The following is a 25,318-nucleotide window of genomic DNA, read 5'->3' as shown; positions in this document are numbered from 1 at the left end:
TCTCGCACAGCGTATCTTCCGTTCTGCCGCACACGTGCAAAGCGCACATACACACACACATACGCGTTTCAGACGGCGCGCGAACACCGAGTTGATTCGTCTTCACATCTCCTCATGTTTGAACAGACACATACACACAGAGTTATGTCAATAGTACCCGTCTCGACGATCATTCTCGTAAACGCAGTCGGTTAGGTTTTAAATGAATGTAAACAGCTGAGAAAGAATCGGATGTGTATCATTATACTGGATCCGTGCAGTCAGATTTAAAGGGACAGCAGCCTATAAATATGTGCTGCTGAATATGTCACTAATGTTAACAAAACAACAAAACTGCTATAACAAAGATTAATCTAAATTTAATTCATACAGTGAACACTATACAGTGTTATTTTACACCTAATTATTAAATTTCTGTATCTGAATACTACCGTTTATTTTATCTATGCTTGTAAATTGTGTATTTCTTTTTTTTACTGACTGTTCACTTGCCTTTAATCATGTTTGAACTTTCTCAGACTATAGTTTTTGCTGTGGTATATGAAGAAGTACTTAAAGTGTATGGAAAGCAAAGCTACAATGATATAAAATTAGTGTCATAATTTTTTTTTTTTTGTATGTTCACACTGATGTTAAAATGACATTTTCTGATTTGTGACATTACTTTTTATGTAATGCTAAAACACTGCTGGTCACTTTCAGAAGTTGTAGTGATTCTTTATTTTCCAAGAAAGAATGTGAAACAAATTGGTTATATAATTTAAATTTTTAATATTTTAAAATATGATTGAAATTGATTTTACACACTTTAAGCAATATCGTATCGCATATCCAATATCGCATTTTTTAACAAGGTATCGCATATCGCATTTTTCTTCAATATTGCACAGCCCTACTGAAAATCCAGCTTTACATCACAGGAAATAAATTACATTTAAAATATATTCAAATAGAAAACAGAAAAAATTTTAATATTCCAAGTTACTGATTTTACCCAAACGTTTGAATGGTAAAGATACAATGGTTTTTGCTAGATTGCCCAGTCATATGATAGACATCTTATGAGCTACAGGCCAGGGAGAGAAATATATGAAGGGCTTATGTATAATAAAATTTATAATATTTATCTTCTGCTCTTTCTAAATACACAAGCCTGCGACATGCTAGCATAAGGAGCCAGCCAGACTATTTGTGTGTATTCTGCAAATAAGACTAGCACATGCTCCCTGCCAGATGTGAAATATCCTCTATGTGTGTGTGTGGCATGCTTAAACACTGCTCAGCATCATTTAAAGCCAAACGCTTACACTGTAATGCTAAAATTTCCTGACCAGATCTCCTGCACACATACACACTCATACAGGCCTTGTGTGTAGAGGTGTGTTACGTTTTCCTTCACTAAATGTCTCCACAAGGATATCAAACCCTGAAATAACCTACATTTTTGGGGACCACCCAGCGGTCTATATGTATACAGACACATAGGAGTGTTTATGCTAAATAACTCTGAATAAATATTACTGCATTCTCCTCACATACAGTACATACAATTATGCTCAAAATAAGAAATATTCACAGATTACACAACTGTAATTTGAACAAATCATTTGAGGGCTTTCTGGTCAGTGTGAATATTTGGCTTTCAACGGATGGAGCAGATATTCAAATTTGTTTGCAGTTACAGAAAACCAAATAAAATCCTTGAACTGTGCCATGCAAAACCACTATCTTTGTTTGCACAATGTGTGTGTGCGTGTGTGTAAATGTCCCAGTGCTTGTTGCAAAAGGAGAAAGATTGCAGAAGTCAAATAAATAAAAGTTTCTGAGCTCTGATGAAATCCAGAGAGCTTGTGCGAATAGCGTAAGGTGGTATTAGTTTGGCTCCGAGACTAAACGTGGCCTACAGATGGATATTTGCTTCATGGCTGCAGGGTTTTTAATGTGACAGAAAGATTGCAAATCATATGCATGCAGCTGAATATTCATGCGAGACGAATGATGCGGTTCAAAATAGAGTACTGTACAGTGGTTTATTATGGACGTGCTCTCTTTTTTTCTCACGTGTAGGAGGCAGCTCCGGGCAACTAGCCATGCGACATAAATATGTGTGACGCTTAAAATCCTCTCTATATTTGTATATTTCTCTCTCCCTCTCTTTCTTACTGATGTGGTGCTTAAGATATTACCCTTAAAACCTATCTGAGAGATATGATGTCTATCCCAACGCTCGGCCACAGACTCCATGTGAACTGTCGTTGCCATTATAGAACCCTGAATGGAGCCCAGACAAGGTATGTTGGGTTATTTGGTTGCCATGACACCAGCCTAAATCAGAGCCAATCCTGTCACTGCCAACGGACTGTGGAGGCGGAGCATGTGTTTGTGTGGGACCGCTGTCATTTTGCCACAGAGTTTTTTGTTAGAAAACTGTTACAGACTTCATGCTAAAAATCTAATATTTTCCAGAAAAGTTGTTAACTTAGAAAAATAAATAAATAAATAAAAGTAGGTTTGCATTTCCAGAGTATAAAAAAACAGTGTTTGCAAGGCAGTAAAAGAATAGTGTTTTAATCGTTTTTGTTTTAATATATTGATTATATAATAAAGTTTGTGTTTGGTACTATTTCATTTTATTCAACAACCTTGAATTAAATTGATCAAATGTGACACAAAAGACATTTGTAACATTACAAAATAATTTAAATAAATGCTGTTCTTTTGAACTTTGTTAATCAAAGAATGCTGAAAAAAGTATCAAGGTTTCCACAAAAATATGAAGCATTAATAATAATAAATGTTTCAGAGCATCAAATCAGCATATTAGAATGATTTCTGAAGGATCATGTGACACTGAAGACTGGAGTAATGATGCTGAAAATTCAGCTTTGCATCACTGGAATAAATTACATTTTAACATATATATTTAAATTAAAGTGTTATTTTAAATTGTAAAAATATTGCATAATATTACTGTTTTACCATATTTTTGATTAAATAAAAATGCAGCTTTGTTAAGAATAAAAACAAATCTTACCAACCCCAAACATTTGAACAGTGTATGCAAGTAAGGTAATCATTTATTTTCAGATTTTCAATAAATGATCTACACTCTGGGATGAATTAACTCCAAAACTTTAATACTTTTAATTTATATGAAAAAGACATAAATGTTTTTTAACAGTCAGAAAATTGTGAATCACACTAATTTGGAATAATATCTTTAAGCAGAACGTTTGAGGAATGTCAATATATAATGTGCATGTTGATAGTTAAAAAAATAAAAATAAAATGACCAGTTCACAATAAATGTCTTTTCTCTTCTTAGGGAAAAAACCCAAAACATTGATGATTATTAGGGCTGTGCGATATTGAAAAAAAAATGCGATATGCGATAACTCATTAAATAATGCGATATTCGATATGCGATACGATAATGCTTAAAGTGCCACATGCTCAAATGAAACAGTTTTACTCAGCTGTTGCTGAGTCAGTTCTGTGAACTTCTATAACGATCTTGTGTCATATATATATACGGTTATTTGTATGTATGTATGTACCAAGAGTTCCTGTAAAACCACAACAAATTCCTTGTGATTGCTCATTCTGATTCTGATTCTAATAAGAAAGCACCCCTACAACAACTTCTGAAAGTGAACGGTATGTGTTTTACTCGAGCATTACATAAAAATATCAAGAGCTCCTGTAAAACCACAACAAATTCCTTGTGTTTGCGCTAGGGATGCAGCGATTAACCGGTTTGGCAATTAACCGCGCTTTAAAACGTCACGGTTAATTAATCGTAAAGTTTCCGCTAAACCGAGTGTTTCTGTTACACGGAACGGAACTGTTGCAGCTTGCGCAAAATGAAAAAAGTTACACTAGCGGTGCACCAGCTTAAAATGACGTGCTTATCAGAGGCACGGAGGCTACTACATGCTTGTCGATAGTGTGGGACCATTTTGGGTACACCAAGAATGACCAGGGTGTCATTTAAATATTGCAGTAAAAAACTGCTGCTAAAGAGCGAATACATAAGGCACGGCTTGCTGTACATTGAACAATTTTAATGCACGACATGAAGGCAAGAAAAACCTGAGGTGAAGCTACAGCTCGTTAGCTCAGCATTCTACCCGCTTCAGATCAGAAAAAGATGAAATAGTGCGGTAAGATCACATTTATTTGAATTAATTAATTATAACATTTAGCTACTTGAATGAATTATGAGAGAGAGAGAGAGAGAGAGAGAGAGGTGACAGTTGCCTGTGTGAATTAGCCTACCTGTGTCTGTGCATCTCTCCAGTAGGCTATTTAATCTATTTTATTAATAAAAGTCACGGGGCAGCATTCTCAACAAGTTTGCATCCTCCTGAATGTTTGCACACGTGCGCAGCGCGATCTCCGATCTCACAAACCAAAATAACAGACATGATTTTCTCAGGCCACATGTAAAATCATATGAATTATTATAAAGATTATTCAAATTAATACGTATGGATGACAGTTGATTACAATATTTCAGTTTATTTCCATCATTAGTAACAGTTTCCCCTGTGGGACAAATAAAGTTAATATTAGTCATATATTAATAATAGGCTACTTCATTAACTTTGTTATTTACTATCTGTGTTGTAGTATTATTCATAAGAAAAAAACAACAAGATTTTTTTTTTCACCATGTTTCCAAAGTCTCTACCCCAGGTCCAAAAGAAAAGTAAAGAATTACGGTACAAACTGAAAACATTAAATACTTTTGTGATCTATTTCCATTTGTTATTTTCAAAAGAGAAATACTGTCATGGATGTTTACAGAGCAGAGGTCACCTTTTTTTAATTCCAATGGGAGAGATGGACTTTTGTTTGTCTTTTGTTTATTATTATTTTGTGCTGGATTTTGGTTACTGTGTTATTTCTGTTTCAAAAGCCAGCAATAAATAACACTTTAATATCTAAAGAGTGGTCATGTGATTTTATACATTAGTAATGTTGGGAAATTAATAAATGCATAATAATCGTCATAATCGTAAAACCGTGATTATTCCTCAGACAATAATCGTACCAACAAAATCTATAATCGTTGCATCCCTAGTTTCCGCACACTTAAGTTGTGAATAAAGCTCATTCTGATTCTGATTCTAATATAACTAGCATACATGTTTCACTTTTTGTGAGAAGAAAGCACCCCTACAACAACTTCTGAAAGTGAACTGTAGTGTTTTACTCTAGCATGACATACAAATTTTATTTTAACATTTAACATTTACTCTATGAATACAATATGGACTGATTCTTGCTTAAGCTACAAAAGTTATTTAGGTAAGAGCAGTGAGTGATTTTCTCTTTGTCTTTTGTTCACGGCTCCAAATATTGCAAGCCGTAGCCATATGCATATTGCGATATGTCCATTTGCGATTTTTCGATAATTTCGATATATTGCACAGCCCTAATGATTATCCTGCTCTCTAGACTGAGAATGACCTTCCCCAGCAAGTATCAAAATCACATTTAAAGGCTGCGATGTAACTAAAGCCTCTTTCAACAATGTGTCATCACAGGTCACAGAACGTCTTGTCAAGCCATTTTTATGTGTTTTTAATAGATAAAAATAGCATAACCTTTGCCGAAAAGTATGCAAAAAGAGAAAAACAGAAATCTGAACACCACTGAGACCAACAGGTGCCAAAGCTTCGAACACGCACACACACACACTATGCCGAAACGTATACATACAGTATGTATGTACGTATGCAAATACACAACGATTCTTCTACGTGAACTCATAATTAAGGACACACGGAGCTCAACACCCATATGCACAAACAAAAATGCTTCTGTATGCTGATGCATATGTATAAGGCCCGGAGTGATCTAATGCAAACACACACAGACACACAAACACTTTATATTTGCCTATTAACATACTAATCATGCGCTATCCCACCATCACTTCATCCGGTGGCATACAGGGGCCCTCTGTCTCGGCACACAAAAACACACACACTTTATATCTCGCACTCTCTCTTTCTCTCGTTTATCCTGTTATCTCTGTAAACAAACGACAGACTCTCCTCTGCTCCGACAGAGAGGGGGGGTTTGCCTTTCATTGTTTTAAGAGCGGGAAGATGCTACCGTCTGATGAATGGGGCTCTCTGGAGCTGAGAGGCATGAAGCTTTCCACACTCATTTACAGGCCTATTTTTCCACACTCTTATTATGAAACACACACACACACACACACACACAGCCTTTCTTTCCCTTGTTATCCCATCCCCCTGTTCCTTGACGTTTTCTCTCCGGTTTCATCCCTTGTTCTCTGCGTTCTTTCCTGCTCACCGAGACGGGCGGCCTAGATCTGTGTCCAAACTGCTTTCCAGGCCTATTCCCTTACACACAATCACATGCCAGAATTGATTCGCTGTGTTTCTGTTGTGCTTGTCAACCGTTTTCCCTTACTAGGAGCTCCAAAAAAACACAACACCTTCTCTCTTTCGCATGTGGTAAGTAACACCAGAAAGAATTTATTTATGACGGCTCAGCCTTTCACCGAGGAAGGGCTGAGCTTTGTGCCCTTCGTGCATCTGCTGGAGGAAGAAATGTTTGGAGTCGTGAAGCCCATGGGAGACCGACAGAAACTAACCTTTAGGAAACGGCTCAGGTGATTCTGAAAAACCTGTGGTGTTTTGCTTTTGGTTTTTAAACGAGAATGTACAGTGTCCCAGCAAAATAAATTAACCAACATACAGCATGAACAGCGAAATTTTATTTACAACTTATTAACGCTTAAAAGCCAGTTTTATTCAAAAGGTGCACTCAGTCATTTTTTTTCACAATAAAACGTTTTACAGTACTACAAACAGTGCTAAATGTTCATTTACACAGGATTTTATATTTTAAAGGTCAGGTTTTATTCTACATAAGCAGGTCGTCTTATTAGGGCTGACATTTTGATATCATATGACCAAATACTTTCCAAATTACAAATCGCACCTTTAATAAACACTTCAAAAAGACTAGTTATAGTTATGCGTTTGATTCAGTAGAATGACTCATTCATTAAGTGAATCAGTAAAAATTAATTAACTGACTCACTGAACAAGCAAGTCACTTTCAGTCTTATACTGTACATAAACAATATTAATAATTAGCCTACATAAAACGCAGCAATATAATTATACAATGTGTTTAAACACTTTGATGAGTTATTGAATACATTTATTAAATTAAACTTTATTTTATCAACTTTATTTATTAAAAGAAGTATTAAAGGAATCGTTCAGGAACCAAAATTGCTAAGTGGAATCAGAATCCAGATTCCTATTAATGAGACAGATGAAAAATCCCTGTGCTGATTAAAAAGAAACTGTCTTCGATGTCCTACAAAGTCGATCAAGAAAGAAAAAAAAAAGCAAGCAAACAAGCGCCACCTCCCCGCACTCACGTCCACGCAGATATGCAAAACAAAAATCTAATTGTATAAAAAATTAATTGACGTAACTGAAAATATGAGGACATATCAAGATGACGGGGGCGACGCTGGGGTTGAGCCCCCCGAGAGAGCAGCAGAGAATGGGTGAAAAGAGAGGGAGAGGGAGAGGAAGAAAGGATCAGAGGGAGAGAGGTTGGCAGCGATGAGCTTCTGGCACCTTCTACATAGAGCTCACCGTACATGGTGCCAAAAAATGGCAGACGAGGCTGCCCCCGTTCCCTCGCCTTTTCTCCGTCTCCCTCTCTCTCGCCCCTCGGCGATCTTGATCATCCCTTTCTCCTCTTTCTAAAGAGGTTTTATCTAATGAGCTCCATGAGAATTCAATCTAACTGCACTAATGCAGAACTTCTACTCCTATAGACTGGAGTTATGGCTCAACTTTCCGCGGCTGTTGCGTTGTATTTGCGTGTGTGTGTGTAATGAGTAGGCCTGTGCCGTTACTGAGCTCGGCATTGTGTTCTCTGACTCGTAACCAGAGTCAGTGTGAGTGGGCCACATTACTGTCCCTCTCTCTCTCTTACTCCCGAGGCACACAAACACATCAGCCTTCTGATAATAATAGGAAATGACATTTTACAATTTATTTCCTTATTTTAATTAAACACTTTCAAAACATTTAGAATATATATATTTTTTTATATTATTATTTTTCAGAGCTAAAATATATATTATGTTCAAATGGTTTTGAAAATGTGTTTGTGTGTGTGTGTGTGTGTGTGTATACAGTATGTGTGTATTATATATATGATTTACTCTGGAAAAAATAATATTCTAAATGTTCTAAACGTGTGTTTAAAATAAGAAAATAAATAGTAAAATAATACTGAATAATTAATAACATAAAGAAATTATTTATATGCATTATATGCAATATAATGATTCAATGTGTTAAACAGCATTAACCTTCATACATTTTTATTAAAACCAAGGTGTTTCCAAGGTATTTCAAGGTGTCCTTGTTACAGTGTAATTATACATTTAAGTACTGAGTAATATTAATGAACTACATGTACTTACAACAGGGTTAGGATTAGGGTTTGGCTTAGGGTTACTTGCACATAATTATGCATAATTTATTGTTATTATAAAAGTAAGGACACCTTAAAATAAAGTGTTGCCAAACATTTTAATGCATGAAAGGACTGCATAAATAAATAAATATGCAAATAAATATTAGATTCTGATTTTGAAAATTTGAATCCGATTCAACAGAAATTAATGGAACTTACTAAAACTCTATTAAAGACCATCTCTGTTATAGATCTCTCATATTTCCATGTTGTGGGGTACGAAAGGACTGATATTTCAGAAAGTTGATAAAAAATATATCATACGCAAAATCATCTCAGATCAATTGTAAATATTCAATAATATATTGTTTAGCACAATGTAGATACACAGATTTTATGTTTGACACTAATACAAAAAAATAAATAAAACACTAAAGAAAGAGCATGCAGCTACCGAGAACAGAAGAGAAAACTCAGAAAACTCTTTCTCTTTTTAACTTTTTCTTCTCTGCCTGTCCCTTATGTGGAGTTAAAAGCAGGTGCGCATTCAGTAGAGCTGATACCGGTTTGTTTGTGTTAACATGTTTCACTTTTACAATCCTTCCTTTGTGCTCTTAAAAAGCCTATAAATGTCTGTGGTGAGTAGGGAGCTGAGAAAGTAAAACCCAGAGTTACACGCAGATCTACGGTTACACTTCACATCTTTCTTGGAATGAATCAAATATAAAGGCTTAAAGATCACTAAAATAGTCAAGAAATGCCAGAAGCTTAATAGCGCTGCTGTGGCATATTTAAGCAATAAACCCAAAGCCCAGGTGAGTCAGAGCAGAGCGCGGTCCTAAATATAGGACAAATGTAGGATTACAGAAAATGATGCGAGGAGATTCTCCACACACACAAAAAAAATATCTGACCTATGACCCAAGGAGGTGAATTTTCCTTCCATTTCAACAGTCTATCAGATTTTCAGAAAGAGCCAGGAAGACAGGAAGAGTGACAAAGAAAGAGAGAGGAGACACTTGGAAGCGTAAAGAGTGATGAAAGAAAGAGAGACGCGTTATGTACACTGGCTCGAAGTGAATGACGACTGCTGAAATAATCTGTTTAACAGCTATTCCAAACATTTCATTTCCAAACAAAACACTCCCACAATGCCGCATCGAGACAGAGGGAAATCACTACTGCATGCTCTTACGCTTGTGCTCATTTCAAAAACGGCTCAAGCCTTAAAGTCCAAGAAAATGGCATATTTTCATAACAATAAATTAAGCACAATTAGAAAATAGTAATAATACTAAATCAAGCATTTTTTTTTACAGATAACAATGTTAATTTATTACTAATCATTTGCTGTTTAATACCGTTTTTTAAATTAAAAATTATCATCTATACTGAATAAATTATTTAGCAGAAAAAATACTAATGTATTAGCTGGATGGATGCTTTTTTAGATTTTTCTTATTTAACAGGCATTTTTATTTCTAAAGAGCTGCAGTCAAAAGCACAAAATGGCAGAAAGCACATTTTTCACACCTCTTCAATGGCTAAATATTACATTTCCTGTGTGGAGTGTTAAAGTAGGGAAAAGTTTAAATTATGTTCTCATAATAATGATATATCAGCAGCACTAACAATAAAGCTCTGGATATAAAATTAATATTCTCTTTACCCAAAAGCCACTTCCATCTATTAGGACGACTTTGCCCCATAATCACCGTTCTTAATGGAAACACCTTTAACACACATTTACCTCCAATACACCTGGATTACTACTTAAGAGTCTTGCATAAATGAATTTCGCACTTCATTCAAAGACAGAAATATAAGTCTAAATTTAGCAAAGTATGGAACATTTTCGAGGAAAATCCCAAAAACCTGTCAAGGGTTCGCGTCTCGGTTCAAACTCTAGCGATCCCTTTCCTAGGCATTTAAAATGGAAAGCATTTAATACGAAAAAGACAAACTCTCCAGCTACCCATGACTGCAGTAAAAAAAATTGGTTTATTTTTTTTTTATTTTTTTTTTAAGTGAACTGTTACATCTCTGTGTTTTAAAATTGCCTGAGCACATACACACTCATATTCACACACACGCGCATCTTCCCGCACCAACGGCGTTGCTATAGTGCCAACTAAAGCAATTAATGTAGTGACTCCCGTAGCTGTCCTTTCTCTTGTTCTCTCTCGCTTTCTTATGGACACAAAAGAGGAATATAGAGTGTGACAACGAAGGCCACATTTAATAGTGATAAACAAAGAGTCTGTGCTGCAAATAAACAATCGCAAGGACAAAAACACAAAGCAAACCAATAAATTAAACAACTGAGCTGTAGAATTCAAGATTTTTGGCACACACAACAAATACCTGACTTGAACTGTCAGGCTATTTCAAATTAGGATAATTGTGGTGTTAGTTAGGAATGCACAACTGAAATCAAGAATAAAAAAATAGCTAAAAAAAATTACTGAATGCCCTTAACCAGAGCAGCACATGGGGACTGTGTGCATCTGAGGTTGAGAAAGGCCCCCTGAGCTCTGGCACAGGATGCCAAGGGCCCCGGGATTGTGCGCGGCTGCCCTGCAGGGTGCCAGTCTCCGGCGAGGCTATTTGGAGCCTGATAAAAGCGGCAGTACACACTGGAATTAGCCTGATAAGGTAAGACAGCAGCAAACATTCTGAACGGGCAGCGCGATGGCCAACCCTGCTGGGCACAGAGTGAACCAGTGCGTGCGCTGACCGAGAGACTGAAAGACAGGCAGGAAACTGTTCAGCTGCTTATATTTTGTTAACGGCTCTTTTTTTGTTTTTAACTGACAATATGGCAATTTTTCCCCCCCATAATTGTGGTTTATTTGCAGTACCACGAAATGAAAATGAATTAGTCACAAAAGCAAACAAGAAAGAAAGCAAGAAAGCAATTTCAGATTTGAAATTCTGTTGGCCTGAGTGTGTTTGGCCAGTCAGATCTTGTGTGCGTCAGAGAGAGTGTTAGCCATGTCAGAAACACTGTTTGGCAGTAAACGTATGAGACTGTGCTAGTAACTTATCCATGAATACACACACACACTCGCTCCAAAAGGATACGACTCTAAAACACACTGCCAATGAGAAAACAAGATGGCACCAAAAAACTGAAAAGGCCAGCCGTCTTGTGTTTTCTTGTGAATACAACCAACATAACATTTATATTAAACACCATCACAAAACAAAAAGAAAGTATCTTATTATAAACAATAAAACATCACAAAAATGATGAATTTACCTCATGAAATACTATGAGCAATGGTCCATAAGGCACAAAATCATTCAGATTTGAATGCAGTTGGACAGGATTTCTTCTATAAAGAGCATGACCAGACAGATTATAAATGAACTACATAAATTTGCATGCTTTTTAAAAATTACTTTCAAATTTTCTGACTTTTTAATGCATAAAAATCACAACTTTAAAACGGCTCTTGTGACTGTACAAGTGTTTCCAAAAAGCACAGAATCATTCTGAGAGTTGAATGCAGATGGATAGGATTTCTTCAATAGAGAGCATAACCAAAGAGATTATAAATTAAATACATAAATTTACATGATTTTTAAAAAGCATGACTTTTTATGCCTGCAAATCACAACTTTAAGTAGTTCTTATTATTGTACAAATGCTTCCAAAAAGCACAAAATCATCCTGAGATTTGAATGCAGTTCGATGAGAGCACAGCCAAATACATTGAAAACTAAATATATACATTTGCCTATATTACTTTGAATGTTTTCAAGCACAACTTTAACTTCTTCCATGACCGTGGGAAACCTGTTTGAGCTGTAATTTCGGCTCTGGCCGCAGAACAGACGCTCAAAGCAAGTGTTCATAAGTGTGCTGGATGTGATGGTGATTATGTGGGTGTCATCTTACCCTGAGTTCTGACCCCTCTCAAATAATCACGTTCAACTATCAGTAGCTGTAGGACAGAGAAAGAGAGTGTAACCCACTGACCTGGCATGTGGATGAAGTAGGCCAGGTACAGGTCCAGCTCCTTGACGGACACTCCGATGTGGTGCGGCTGCACGCACAGGGTGTGGTTCGAGCACTGCGGGGACTTGACCAGTCTCTCTCCATCCGTGCTCTCCAGCGGGCTCCCCTTGAACAAGATCACCATCACCAGGTCCAGGCGCCAGACCTTGTCAGCTTGCCGCAGGCAGTCGATGCGGCGGATCTTGCCCTTTTGGTCGGGGTTGGAGATCACGCAGCACGGCGGCTTCTTCCCCGTGATGGTGAGCACGAAGTCTTCGCGGAACTCCGGCCGGATGTCCTTGCGCAATTTGGCCAGCAGCCGCGACGCCCACTTCTGCTTGATCTCGGGCTTCTCGCCCAGGAGTTCGTCTTTGACGGCACGCTCCTCGTCCTTGGACATGCGCTTCTCGTGCTTTTTGAAGTACTTGCGCTTGCGGGCCTGCAGGTTGAACCAGGTATATGAGAACGCCCGCACATGCGGGAGGAGAGCCTCGATGAAGGGATGGAATTCATCCTGGAGGGATGGAGAGAGGGAGGGAGAGACGGGAAGCAGGGGAGAGGAGAGAAGGGAAGGGGAGAAGACGTTAGAATCTCGGAGCATGATTCGGCAGCGCTTTGTGAAGTAAAGTACGGGAAAAGTGCGAGTGCGCGTTTGCCAGGATGACACACACACACACACACACAAAACATTTGTCATAAGCATCACATAAAAGACAATGCTATGCTAGTTTAGAATTTAGAACCAAAATTCCTAACCAGAGTATATAATAAAACTACAGACATGCTATTATGAAAAACAAAACAAAAACACACTGAAATTTTAAGTAACCTCACTTTTTTCTTCTGCATTGTTTTACACTGACATTTTTGTGTTTCAAAAGATAATTTTCTCAGCTCAAAACAGACAATGATGTTTTTGAGGGACAGACGTAAAGAGTCCACAACAGCTGCTCACTGTCGCTTGTGCCAACCCCTGCTACCGCACGTCCTGATCCAAACTACATCGCCACACGGCAGACACAGAAGCAGCACGCCACAGACAAAACACACAAGACATGCAGCAAAACAACTAAATAAAGCATCTGTAGTTACCATTCTGCACTTTCATCATAAACCCTGTTGGCCGATAAGGAGTGGAAAAACGAGTGAAATGTCTTCTTCACACTCAGCTTGACACTACATGCCCCGATTATTTAGTGCACAATATCAGAGTTTTTAATGTTGTTGCAAAAGTAAAAAAATAAATAAAAAACTGAAAAAAATTCAAAAAGTTAACATTTTGTAAAAATGTCCAGTCGAAGAGGAGAGAAGAAAAGTTATGAAAACCTTGGAGGAGCCAAACAGTGACAGCTCTGGAGATACAAAAACAAGAAATGCAAGAGAGAAATGTTTAACACACAAAACAGGGGAAATGAGAGAGAAAAAAAAAGTTCTGAAAAAAAATGGGTATCTTGCCAGACACCAAAACCAAAAATTAAATATTACATATGAACACAAGAAAGCGGACAATGAAATCGCTCAATCAAAAAGTATTACTCACTGTTAGAGAAAAAAACATACACAAATAAATACACAAATACCGCAACAAAGAGAAAAAATGTTTGGCAAAGCAGTAAGTGGTGTTTGTTCAGATATGCGTGCTCTGCATTCGACACACAGAGAGCGAGAGATAGACAGAGAGAAAGAGAGAGAGAGACAGCGAGGGGGGTAGAGAGGAGCGAATGGAGAGCGAAAAAAAAAAAACGAGAGAACCGAATCAATGTTGGAAGAGCGCGTACGACCGCTGGCAAACCCGATAGAAGCTTATTTTTTTCCCTTTTTCCTCTCCAACTCTATCTCTCTCTTCCTCTCCATGCTCTTTTCCTATCCATTGCCTCAGAGTGTGCCAGCGCGAAGCTGAGCCCACCTATTTGGCACCGGGCGCCCGATCGCTCAGCCAATACGCACGCTTGAAGGGCTGAATGGGAGGGAGGCAGGGACGGAGGGAGGGTGAAAGAGATGGAGCGAGAGAGCGAGGGGGGAGATAGTGTAGGGTTCGGTCAGTGGGTTGGCTCCTTACTTTGCCAAATTAATAAGTTCCTATCTTGTGCAACTGCAAAGTCCAGAGCACATTAATTTTACATGCGCCAATCAGCCGTATTCCATTCCCAGCCCAATTTACCTCCATTTTCCCCCTCTTGTCTTCAAGAACCGAGCTCAGATGCACACACGCACTTTTGCCATTTTCACCAATGCACTTGCCATCACATCCATCGAGCGAGCGCACAGCAGTGTCCCCGTTTGCCCCGTCCCCTCCCTCCATTGAGCGGCGTGTGAACGCGCGGGCCAGAACTCCCAGCAGACACTACAGACTAGCAGCTGCCTTTAGAATCAGCGCACAAACAAAGAGCAAAGAGAAAGACGTAGTCCACAGCAGAACAACATTCTCGCTCTGAACTTTATCTGAGAATGTGACCACGTCAGTTTGGACACAATACATTTTTTTTTTTTTTTTAAAGAACAACAAAAAAGTATTTCACATTAAAATGATTTTATAAGAAAGTATTTTAATAGTTGTTTCCTTAAAAAAAACTAAAATAAAAAACTATTCTCCTTATAATGCTTTTTACAAAACAGCAACGCTATAGCAGGACTCAACAATTAACTTACAACTATTAACTAACTTGTCTTGCCAGTATTTTCAACAGTACACTGACATACTGTGATTTATTAGCTCTTTTGAATTCATTCTAACTGATGCACCCAAGACTAGTGCAAATCAATCTCGCAATTTCAACATCCTCATATGAGTTAGCCAGCTATCATGATCAAATATTTAAATCAGCAGGACTGGCAAAACCCATGTTCAATACATCACTGAAACCCAAATGTTAAAGTTTGCAACGGCACATGTAGCTACATTATCAACGAACACCAGATGTAATGACAACACAGCATTGGTCACAGTTTCATGAACCGGCCTGAAACTCTCTCACACTGGCCCCGAGCCGTAGCACACAAAACATTCAATGCAATCCTGTACCAAACTATATTCCACATATTATAGGAATTCAGTCAATCCCTGTTTGCAATGATCCGTTATGATCCATACACAGAGCCAGGGAAATCGCTAGCTTGAGCAGATTCGTATCAAGTGATTTCATCTGGTTTAATCCCTACAATGAGTTTACGCAACATATGCCGCTCTCGACACCTTAGGGCGACCAGCAGGCCTATCCAAGACCACCGGGTGAAGCAGCCTCATTCTCAAAGCAACCCAGTTGGCGCCTGCTATGTAAATGCAGCGTTTCCTAACAAACAAAGCCGAGTTTCAGGTTGGTGTGTCGTTTTGTTTGTGAATGTTCCACTGGCTTGCAATTCACTTTGCATAATTCCAATCCAAATCAAAGGAAAGTTCTACACAATTCATATCAGTTGACTGTGTACAAAGCAAGGTGTCTTGGTATTTTGTTTTGCCTACATTTTGTACCAATCATTCTGCATGTTGTTACAGTTCGTATCTGATTTGGTTTGACAGACTACATGGATTTTGTGTCTGACACATTTATTTCCATTAAATAATTTCCATGTCTGCAAACAAAGAGTTTGAAAGTGTCTATGTTAAATGACCTGAGGGGGGAAAGTGTCAGTAACAAGTTCATTGTTCTTGCTTGAATTATTGGTTGAATGATTGCAGCAAATCTGACATAATTTTGGATGAAGCGAACTTTATGACAGCATGAACTCTGCGTTGTTATCATGAGATTAAATTAGTATGCAAGCCATAAACGGCATATAAAACAGCGCTTGCTAATGTTCCCCGCAAGCTTGCTGGATCTGTCCTTATTCAAACTCTTTTATACCACAGCCTATCTTATCTTTGTATGACACTCTCCTCTCTAAACAGCGACCTTTGTTTTACGCAAGAAAGAAAGGAGAGCGCTAGAGGAAGATTAAAAAAAAGTTTGAGAAAGAGAGAGACGGGCAAAAAAGTCTCACTCTGCTGCGTATAGCCTGCTGCTTGCTTGTGTGTTTTAGTTTCTGTATAGCAAGGCCTACTTCTTCCAGAGAAAGAGAGAAAAAGGCTGAGATTGTGAAAAGAAAAATCAGCAGCACGCACTCTCACACACTATTATCCAGAATCCGTGCTTAAATGACCTGCTACTAGGCCATATATTACACCACGAATCACCATAAAACCATAAAAGTTCAGTCTTACCACATTTATGAATTTTATCCCATTTCTACTCTGACGTTTTTGGGATTCTTTTGTTTCTGGGGGTTCATCAAATGTCTAACGCTGCCAACAGTAGCCTGGTATTAATCATTTTTAAACGTTTTAGTTTGTGTGGTTGCCCTTTATTATAGCCAATGCCAAGACCGTAACTGACTAATATAAGAAAACAGGCTTAGTTGTGTCTCAAAAGTGCCTACATGTTTTACATAACACCGACAAAGAAAACAGATTCAATGACAATAACGACAAAAATGTGTTCCTTGTAAAGAAAGACTAATTAAAAAATATATACCATAGCCTACCTCTGGCCTTCAGTCGATTCTTTTAAGATGAATATGCTTTATTCTTTTCCGTTGCTTTCTTTTCTTTCCTTTTTAGAAACAATTTATGATTTTCTTAGTCGCCTAATATGACTGACCTGTAAACATCCAACGGTGACTAATATAAGAAAACAGGCTTAGTTGTGTCTCAAAAGTGCCTACATGTTTTACATAACACCGACAAAGAAAACAGATTCAATGACAATAACGACAAAAATGTGTTCCTTGTAAAGAAAGACTTATTAAAAAATATATACCATAGCCTACCTCTGGCCTTCAGTCGATTCTTTTAAGATGAATATGCTTTATTCTTTTCCGTTGCTTTCTTTTCTTTCCTTTTTAGAAACAATTTATGATTTTCTTAGTCGCCTAATATGACTGACCTGTAAACATCCAACGGTTTTTTTTTTAAATCGCGTTGGCGGGAGCTCGAGAGCCGCCACACTGGCGCGAGACAGGAAAAAGGCTGCGGATGGAGCGAAGCAGACATGATGAGCGCGAGCAGAGAAATCTGAAATTACCTTTTTGAAATTTTCCACAAAATATAATGAAACTTGTATGAACATACTTTCACAACAGGAGGGGGGGGAAAAGAGCACTTCTTCAGCCTACATAAAAAGACCAAACCTATTCGTATAGATCACTGAAGAACATGTCAACATTTGCACATATAGGCTACTGAAGTTTTTTTTTTTTTCGAGTTTAAAGTACAACAATGAAAGAAAAAAACGAAATCGAATATATAATCAAAGAAAACAGGCCTACGATATATTTCCAGGAACTGGGTACCAGCCGACATACCATCTGGGGGCACGTAACAAATGAAAAATCAAAATACGGTGGTAAAATATTTTTAAAACAATATTTATGTGCCCCTTGTGCATCCTCTCCATATTTTATCTATAAACCTAATTTAATAACTGATTTCTGTAGCTTTCAGTGCAATGCCAAATCGTGTTGAATTCAAGGCAGCATGTGGCGTTAAAAAAAGAAAAAGAAAGAAAAGGTCTTTTTTGTTTTGTATTACACTGTCATTTTTAAACTTCTTCATATAATATCTTCGTAGGCTTTTACTATTAAACTATTTAATGTTTAAATAAGCATCTTTTAAAATCTTAAATTTATAGGCTAAAGACAACCAGTTCAAATATATTTTACATTTTAAAACAAAAAAGCATTAATCTATCTCATCTAAAATACGATTTGTCTCTCGTATAGGCTAAATAGCACGCATAAATACAGCCTAGTGCTTTAGCTGAGAATATATATGTTTTCTGATGATCAAATAAATTAAAAATAAATGAATACATTATTTTACAACTCGACGGCTAAAACAAACCCGTTCTCTTTGAGATGTTTTGGAGCGCTGCGGTGCTTTGTGTGGAATTAATTCAGGTTTATAAACGGACGCGTTTCCAAGATGTGAAAATCTGGGAGTGATTTATGCGAATTCAGCTCCACGGGTAAATATTCTTAATGCATACAGAAAAGCTGTCGAGACGCATTTTGCTTAAGGGGGAAAAAACACCTGAAGCACCTTTTGAGGTTTCTCAGATTGCAGACCAACCCAAACGACGTCACAACAAAATGTTGGCAATCTTACAAGTAATTTTTTTTTCAAGATTTTACAAATAAGCAGCTATCTTAGGTTTTTGCAATTTTTCAGTTAGCTCAGAAGTTACTCAGAAGTTGCTCAGAAGTTGCTCAGAAGTTACTCAGAAGTTGCTCAGAAGTTACTCAGAAGTTACTCAGAAGTTGCTCAGAAGTTACTCAGAAGTTACTCAGAAGTTGCGGCAAACAGATGCTGCAGAAATCGCGGTACTCAGAAGTTACTCAGAAGTTACTCAGAAGTTACTCAGAAGTTACTCAGAAGTTACTCAGAAGTTACTCAGAAGTTACTCAGAAGTTACTCAGAAGTTACTCAGAAGTTGCTCAGAAGTTACTCAGAAGTTACTCAGAAGTTACTCAGAAGTTGCGGCAAACAGATGCTGCAGAAATCGCGTTCGGCTGAGGGAGCAGTAACCATAGCAACAGTGTGCTGTTTGACGTTTCTGCGTCAGAATTCTAACCAAAAAACTTTATTTCTCACTTTATAATAGATTTACATAGATATCACAAATAAATGAATTGTTTTTCTTTAAAAACAAAACAAAAACAAAAAAATTTAAATAAATGCCAAAAGACGAACTCCTGAAAGTTATTCAATAGGCCTACCACACAGTCAATTTTATATTATCATAGGCCTATAAACATTTAGATGCGAGTTGGATTCTCTAATCTAGCCTACTACCGATTGTTCAGGTGTCAGTCTGTCTATTACATGAGCCTAGTTGTAAGAATAATAACACTCGGATTTCTATTTAGGGACGTCTATTAAATACCGTTATGAAAGTAGAAGCATACATCATATGAATGAGGGTGTTTCCGTCCGCGGGAACATGTGTCGGTAGCTCAGAGAACTGGACTGGGTCAGTGAGATCAGTCAGCAGACTGTTGAAGTGTAAACTGGAAAAAATGCCGAGACGAGCACGGCGTGACACCACAGCATTGAGCCGCTTACGCAGCGACTAAATACAACCGATCCGACTGCCCAACCACACCAAATATTGATACTGCCCACTGTGAGCGCACTGCACTCTCCCCTCTCTGTGTGTGTGTGTGTGTGTGTGTGTGTGTGTGTGAGAGAGACTTCTGATATAGGGGCAGGGGAAAAAACTTATCAGATAAACATGGTACCCTAGTACAGTGGTTCCCAACACTGGTCCTGGAGGCACCCCAACACTGCACGTTTTGCATGTCTCCTTAATCAAACACACCTGATTCAGGTCATCGGCTCATTAGTAGAGACTCCAAATTGGTGTGTCAGAGAAAGGAGACATGCAAAATGTGCAGTGTTGGGGTGCCTCCGCAGGACCAGGGTCGGGAACCACTGTCCTAGTACACTGATGTGTTTTTATTAGAAGCGCAAATCCCGTTTTTTTTTCTTCTTATAACACCTTTAATAAAAACTACAGTTAAAATGAACCTAGAATGAAAATAATGTAGTTTTCAACAAATATCTGTATCCTTATAAAGTGTTGATTTTGGCATGTCCCATCATAAAGGTCTTGACCTTCACAACGGCATCTAACAATTAAAACCACACAACAATGTCATCACTTTGACATTATCAATTGAGTTTATATTGAATTGATAAAGCAAAAGTGACAGCTTAATATAAAAAAAAAAAAAGTTTATTTTTGCTATTAAAAAAAAATGCTAAATCAACGTGATCAACATTTTCAAAATAAAACATTTCGGAATTTCAGGCCATATTGTTCCATTTAAAAAAAAAAAAAAGCCATGCATGAGAGATTATAATAACAACCTGAAAAAATCTGCAATAATAGACCTTGTAAGCAATTACTACTTAAATGATACAGAAAAATAGTTGTCTTGAGAAATCGCACCTCTTTCTGTGACAGCCCTATAGGCTCTGTAAACTTTCATGAATGTGGTGATTTAATTCAGTGGCTCTATCAGAAGTTAGCAAGACTCTGCTGTAAGCTACATCAGCTTCATTTTACTCGGAATACACACCTTACCAGTCAGTAAAAATTAAATTTTTAAATAAAGGACTGTTCTTCTCTCTGTTCAGTGATAGACCAAGGCATCAGCAAGAGCAATGTCCTCAAGCAAAACCGTCCGCCTTCCATACAACTACACAACATAAAACGCAACCAAAATCAAACGCATCAATGTAAATAAGATGCAGCTGCAAGCCAGTCTATGCATCATAAAGCCACACATATAAATCCAACGACTAACGAAAACTTCTATCACGGTCGGTTGCCAATAACAGAAACTCATATTTACATGGAAGAGCCTTATAATTTTGTCATTGTCTGGTTCGCACCCAACATAAGACCGACATCCTAGAATCACTAGTCATAAGGAAGTCAGGTTCCAGCATATACATCCAGTCACAACCTGTAAATAACTGCATGTAATTATGGTTGATATTTCAGCAGCTCCAGTGCCAAGTACCAGGTTTAAACTAGAGATGTTCTGGGCTCCCCAATGCACACCCCTCCACCCTCGCTTTTATTCTCATTCTTTTCTTTACCTCCGCCACTTGGCGAGGCGAGGTGCCAACCCTTCTCCTAAACTGGGCATCGTGCCCTACCCTTTATGCAAATGAGGCACCCACCACCTCCTGTCTTTCTGTCTCTCTATCTCTCTTTCCATCTTTCTCCCTGACTCTCTCTTCTCTCATGCCCCACACACACTGGTCATGTCATTTCTCTTTTTTCCTGTGATAACTCTAATTCCCTACATTTCTGTCCCTTCATTTCTAATTATTTTATCAAACAAACTCGTGTCTCACATCTTTTTATGAGAAATCTTCACGCTATACTGTATTCACAGATGATATAAACCTTTTTTCCTCACCAGCTTGTATTGTTATGTCACTAGTACACCAAACTGTAGACTTCTTCATTAATGAATGTTATAGGCAAATTTAATTAGCATTTGCGTTTAGGGTGTTTACAGTAATTGTGCAAAGATCAAACTGACAAACATGCACTAAATACCCACAAACCCAAAACCCACAAAACTAGCATTTCAAGTGTAAACAAATAACACACACTCTGTGTGAGGGAACAACAGGGGATGGACTTTTTCATCAGAAGAAACATTATGGATTATGAACTGGTATTTTGGCCAGAAGCAATGGTTAAAATGCCTTAATGATGGATTTGTTTCTTATAAACACAGCTTTTCACTTCACAAGATGTTAACTGATGGACTAGAGTCGTGTGGATTATTGTGATGTTTTTATCAGCTGTTTGGACTCTCATTTTGACGGCACCCATTCACTGCAGAAGATCCATTGGTCAGCAAGTGATGTAATGCTAAATTTCTACAAATCTGATCCCATGAAGAAACATCCCCAGGCCATCCAAGATTTAGATGAGTTTGAGTACAATTTTATTTTTGGGTGAACCATTCCTTTAAGGGTCTTGGGTTCAAGAAACAACTAAAATAACAACTAAAAGCTGCAATACAAATATTCATGTCTTAATATCTTCCCTTTCAAATGTTCAAACTCTCAAGCGATCATTATTCAAGCTTTTATTTTGGCATAATATTGTTGAAATGCTGTAAACTTGTCCACAAAAATATTGCTCTGAAAACCCTGTGTTATAAGCTGCATGTGTGTAAATGAACACAGTGCCACTGTTTGCTCTGAAACTTACAGTGCAAATAGACTATATACTTCTTTAAGTCAATTGCAGCCTTTAAATTGACCCTGTCTTAAGACTTAAGCACATGCATAAAAAAACATTCCATCAGACATATGATTTTGTATCTAGGTTTTGTTGACTAGGCTGTACCAACTAGTTGATTATTTCTACAACTAGTCAATGCTGGGCCTGTGTCCATTTAGACACTATTTTCAAATCTCAGCTGCACAGACACACTCTGCAGCTGCACGGCAGCACATTTACATAAGGTAAACATTGGCTCGCTGACTAGTCCACTACTTTTCTGGATGACTAGGGACAACGAGTAGCCGTGCAAGCCCTAGATCAACAACACGAACACAAAACACAAATGCCTCACCCGGTCACACGCACGCACGCTCAGTGATGACTAGATGTAATTACACTACAATGGCAAAGGTGAGCGTAGATGGCCACTATCTGCATGACACGCTCACACATGTGCACAATGAGGTACAATGCCTGTGAGGAAACCCTTTGTTGAAGAGAAAAAAAGAGCTGATGGAGGAGCGTGTATATGAGTTTGTGATAGAAAAGATAGGTTAAAGAGTTTTCACTAAATCATTTAATGAATTATTAATAATAAGTTGTTGGTAGATATATATATATATATATATATATATATTAATAAATGATGCCAATGTCTAAATAGTTGCTAATAATCCATGTATAAATAATACTATTTAAAGACTCCATAAAGCACAGTATTGTTGAGATACAAATTAAACACTACACACCATTTACTAGAAAATCGTTTATTTCTTATGGCTAAGACTTTCCTAAAGTTTTCAAATTATAATATTCTCAAAATTGCAAAATTATTAATTTGGCTGAGACATTTTATGAAACAAGTTTAATGATTTTATTATTAAATATGAAAAAAAAGAAGTACCTCAATATCACTTTCTCTCACTTTCTTTATCACTAACAATAAGACAACACACACAGAGAACCAAGAACAAAAAAAAGACATTAACTGTCACCAAATCATCATATTAGAATGATTTCTGAAGAATCACGTGGCACTGAAGACTGGAGTAATGATGCTGAAAATTCAGCTTTGTGTCACAGGAATAAATTACATTTTAAATTAGATGAAAATTGAAAACAGCTATTTTAAATTGTAATAATATTTCACAATATTACAGTTTTTACTGTATTTTTGACCAAATAAATGCAGCCTTGGTGAGCAGAAGAGACTTAAACAGACCTTAAACATTTTTACAGTAATGTATAAAAACTGAAACTTTGACTGCTGCATGAAATTCCAAATCATTTCCGTTTCATTTCTGACAGTGAACTCTCTCTCTGTCAGCATTTGTCTCATCTGTCAGCCGCTTTCTCTCATTAAGAGCTGTCCAGCATTAGTTCTGTCAGTTCAGGACAGGTGCAGTGGTAATGAGAGAGTAACACTGCATGCACTGAGGGCTTTCCCATTATAGTAAGCTTAATCCAGAGGGAGGGAATGTGTGTGTGTGTGTGTGTGTGCACATACTGCAGCTGGGGTAAGAATTTGTGTGTTTATAAGGGAGAGGGAGAAAGTGTTGTTTGTGTTTACTGGCATTTTGCAAGTGCATTAGCATTCTGCCCAAAAGTTAATGACACTTCTTTGCTTGTGCCTTTCACTGCCTCCCTGCTTGTATATACACACACACACACACACACACACACACACACACACATGCATACATATACATATTGCGGTTGTTCTTCTCATGCCAACCACAACTATCATTGTCATCATCATCCACTCAAAAAAAGCTTGCTAGAGCTTGGAAACAAAATCTGAAACAGCTGGAGCTCTTTAGAGAGCCCTGAAGACACAACCAGAGCTAGAAGTCTCTCCATACACGTCAAGACATTACCACCTCATCTGTGGTCTCTCAAAACGAAACCTAGAAGGAAATGGACGGACAGAAGCAAGAGAGACAAAGAGTAAATGCTGTACAAAAAATCAATCATAAGCTAAAAGGCTAAATAAATAAATACATTCATTTTTGAAGAAAATGTGAGTGGTGCGAACTAGGATGGGCGTTATCTTATAGTTTGCGATATACCAGTAAAAATTCTCCCCACGATAAGAATTAGTCTTCCCGTGATAAAAATGATAAAGTCTAGTTGTTGACATATTTCTGTGCGACTGTGTGGAGTGACGTGAAGGAAGGCGGAGGCAAAATTGAGCAGCTCCTTCTACAATCTGGAACAGGTTTGGATAGGGCTGTACAGTGCTACAAAAATTGGTCTGAGCCTTGAGTAAATGTACTACAGTAGCACGTGTGCGATACAGTTTTACATGTGTATGAGTCGTTTACAAACCTGTTGTCCAACAAATATATTATTTATTGACGTGCTTATTCTCCGTATTAACTTCACAACATAGTCGAGTGTTTGAAATAACTTATTTTTGTGATCAGACGTGGTTTTGTATCACAGAATAAGGAAGAAATTTCATAGCATTATATACAGTAATAAAGGCTATGTCGATTACCATTGCATTATAAATATATATCATTCTTATAGAAATACCCAAGATTGCTTGAAGAACACAGATACCATATATTTTGTGCAATCGCATGTTTATTGTCTTCAGGTTTCCGCAGTTAAAATTTCTCTATCTGCGTTTTATTCAGCTACAGCGATCACTGGATACCTCTGTCCATATTAGGGATTTCCTGGAGCATTACTTCTACTATGCATATGTGGAGGTTCTGCGCAAGGGCACCCTCCGGCTTCCAATATTAATTAAACAGTCATTACATTACCTGTGTACTGCTCACAACACCCTATTTTGGGTAAAAACTTTTCTCTAAATAAATAGGATTCCCCAAATTATCGTCATTGATATCGTTATCGCAATAAGTATCAGAAATTATCGTGATACATTTTTAAGCCCATATCGCCCATCCCTAGTGCGAACCCATGCAAAACTTGCCAATGTCTGTACTATGGCATTGTGGGTGAGTCGTCTGGTTGATTTCTAGGTGTTTTTTACTTGGTCAAGCAAAATAAGTCTGTTTCT

At 37.6% G+C, this 25,318-nt stretch overlaps 1 protein-coding gene across 11 annotated transcripts in view; it reads right to left on the bottom strand.

Annotated features, from left to right (window-relative positions):
- LOC107569528 (nuclear factor 1 X-type-like) overlaps positions 1 to 25,318 on the bottom strand; it is a 90,573-nt gene that overhangs the window by 47,176 nt on the left and 18,079 nt on the right. For 9 of the 11 annotated variants that reach the window (XM_016255640.1, XM_016255644.1, XM_016255647.1 and 6 more), the window contains one exon: positions 12,479 to 13,010. In XM_016255640.1, coding sequence (XP_016111126.1) covers positions 12,479 to 13,010 — 532 coding nt within the window. Of the gene's footprint in view, positions 1 to 12,478; positions 13,011 to 13,330; positions 13,385 to 13,588; positions 13,735 to 25,318 lie in introns of those variants that run through there. The other 2 variants (XM_016255643.1, XM_016255642.1) reach the window with 2 other exon arrangements.

Source organism: Sinocyclocheilus grahami, unplaced genomic scaffold, assembly GCF_001515645.1.
Source record: "Sinocyclocheilus grahami isolate Dianchi unplaced genomic scaffold, SAMN03320097.WGS_v1.1 scaffold1354.1, whole genome shotgun sequence".
Classification (NCBI taxonomy): domain Eukaryota; kingdom Metazoa; phylum Chordata; class Actinopteri; order Cypriniformes; family Cyprinidae; genus Sinocyclocheilus; species Sinocyclocheilus grahami.
Note: the sequence above shows the minus strand (reverse complement) of the source record. Positions and strands in the feature narration are given on the sequence as shown.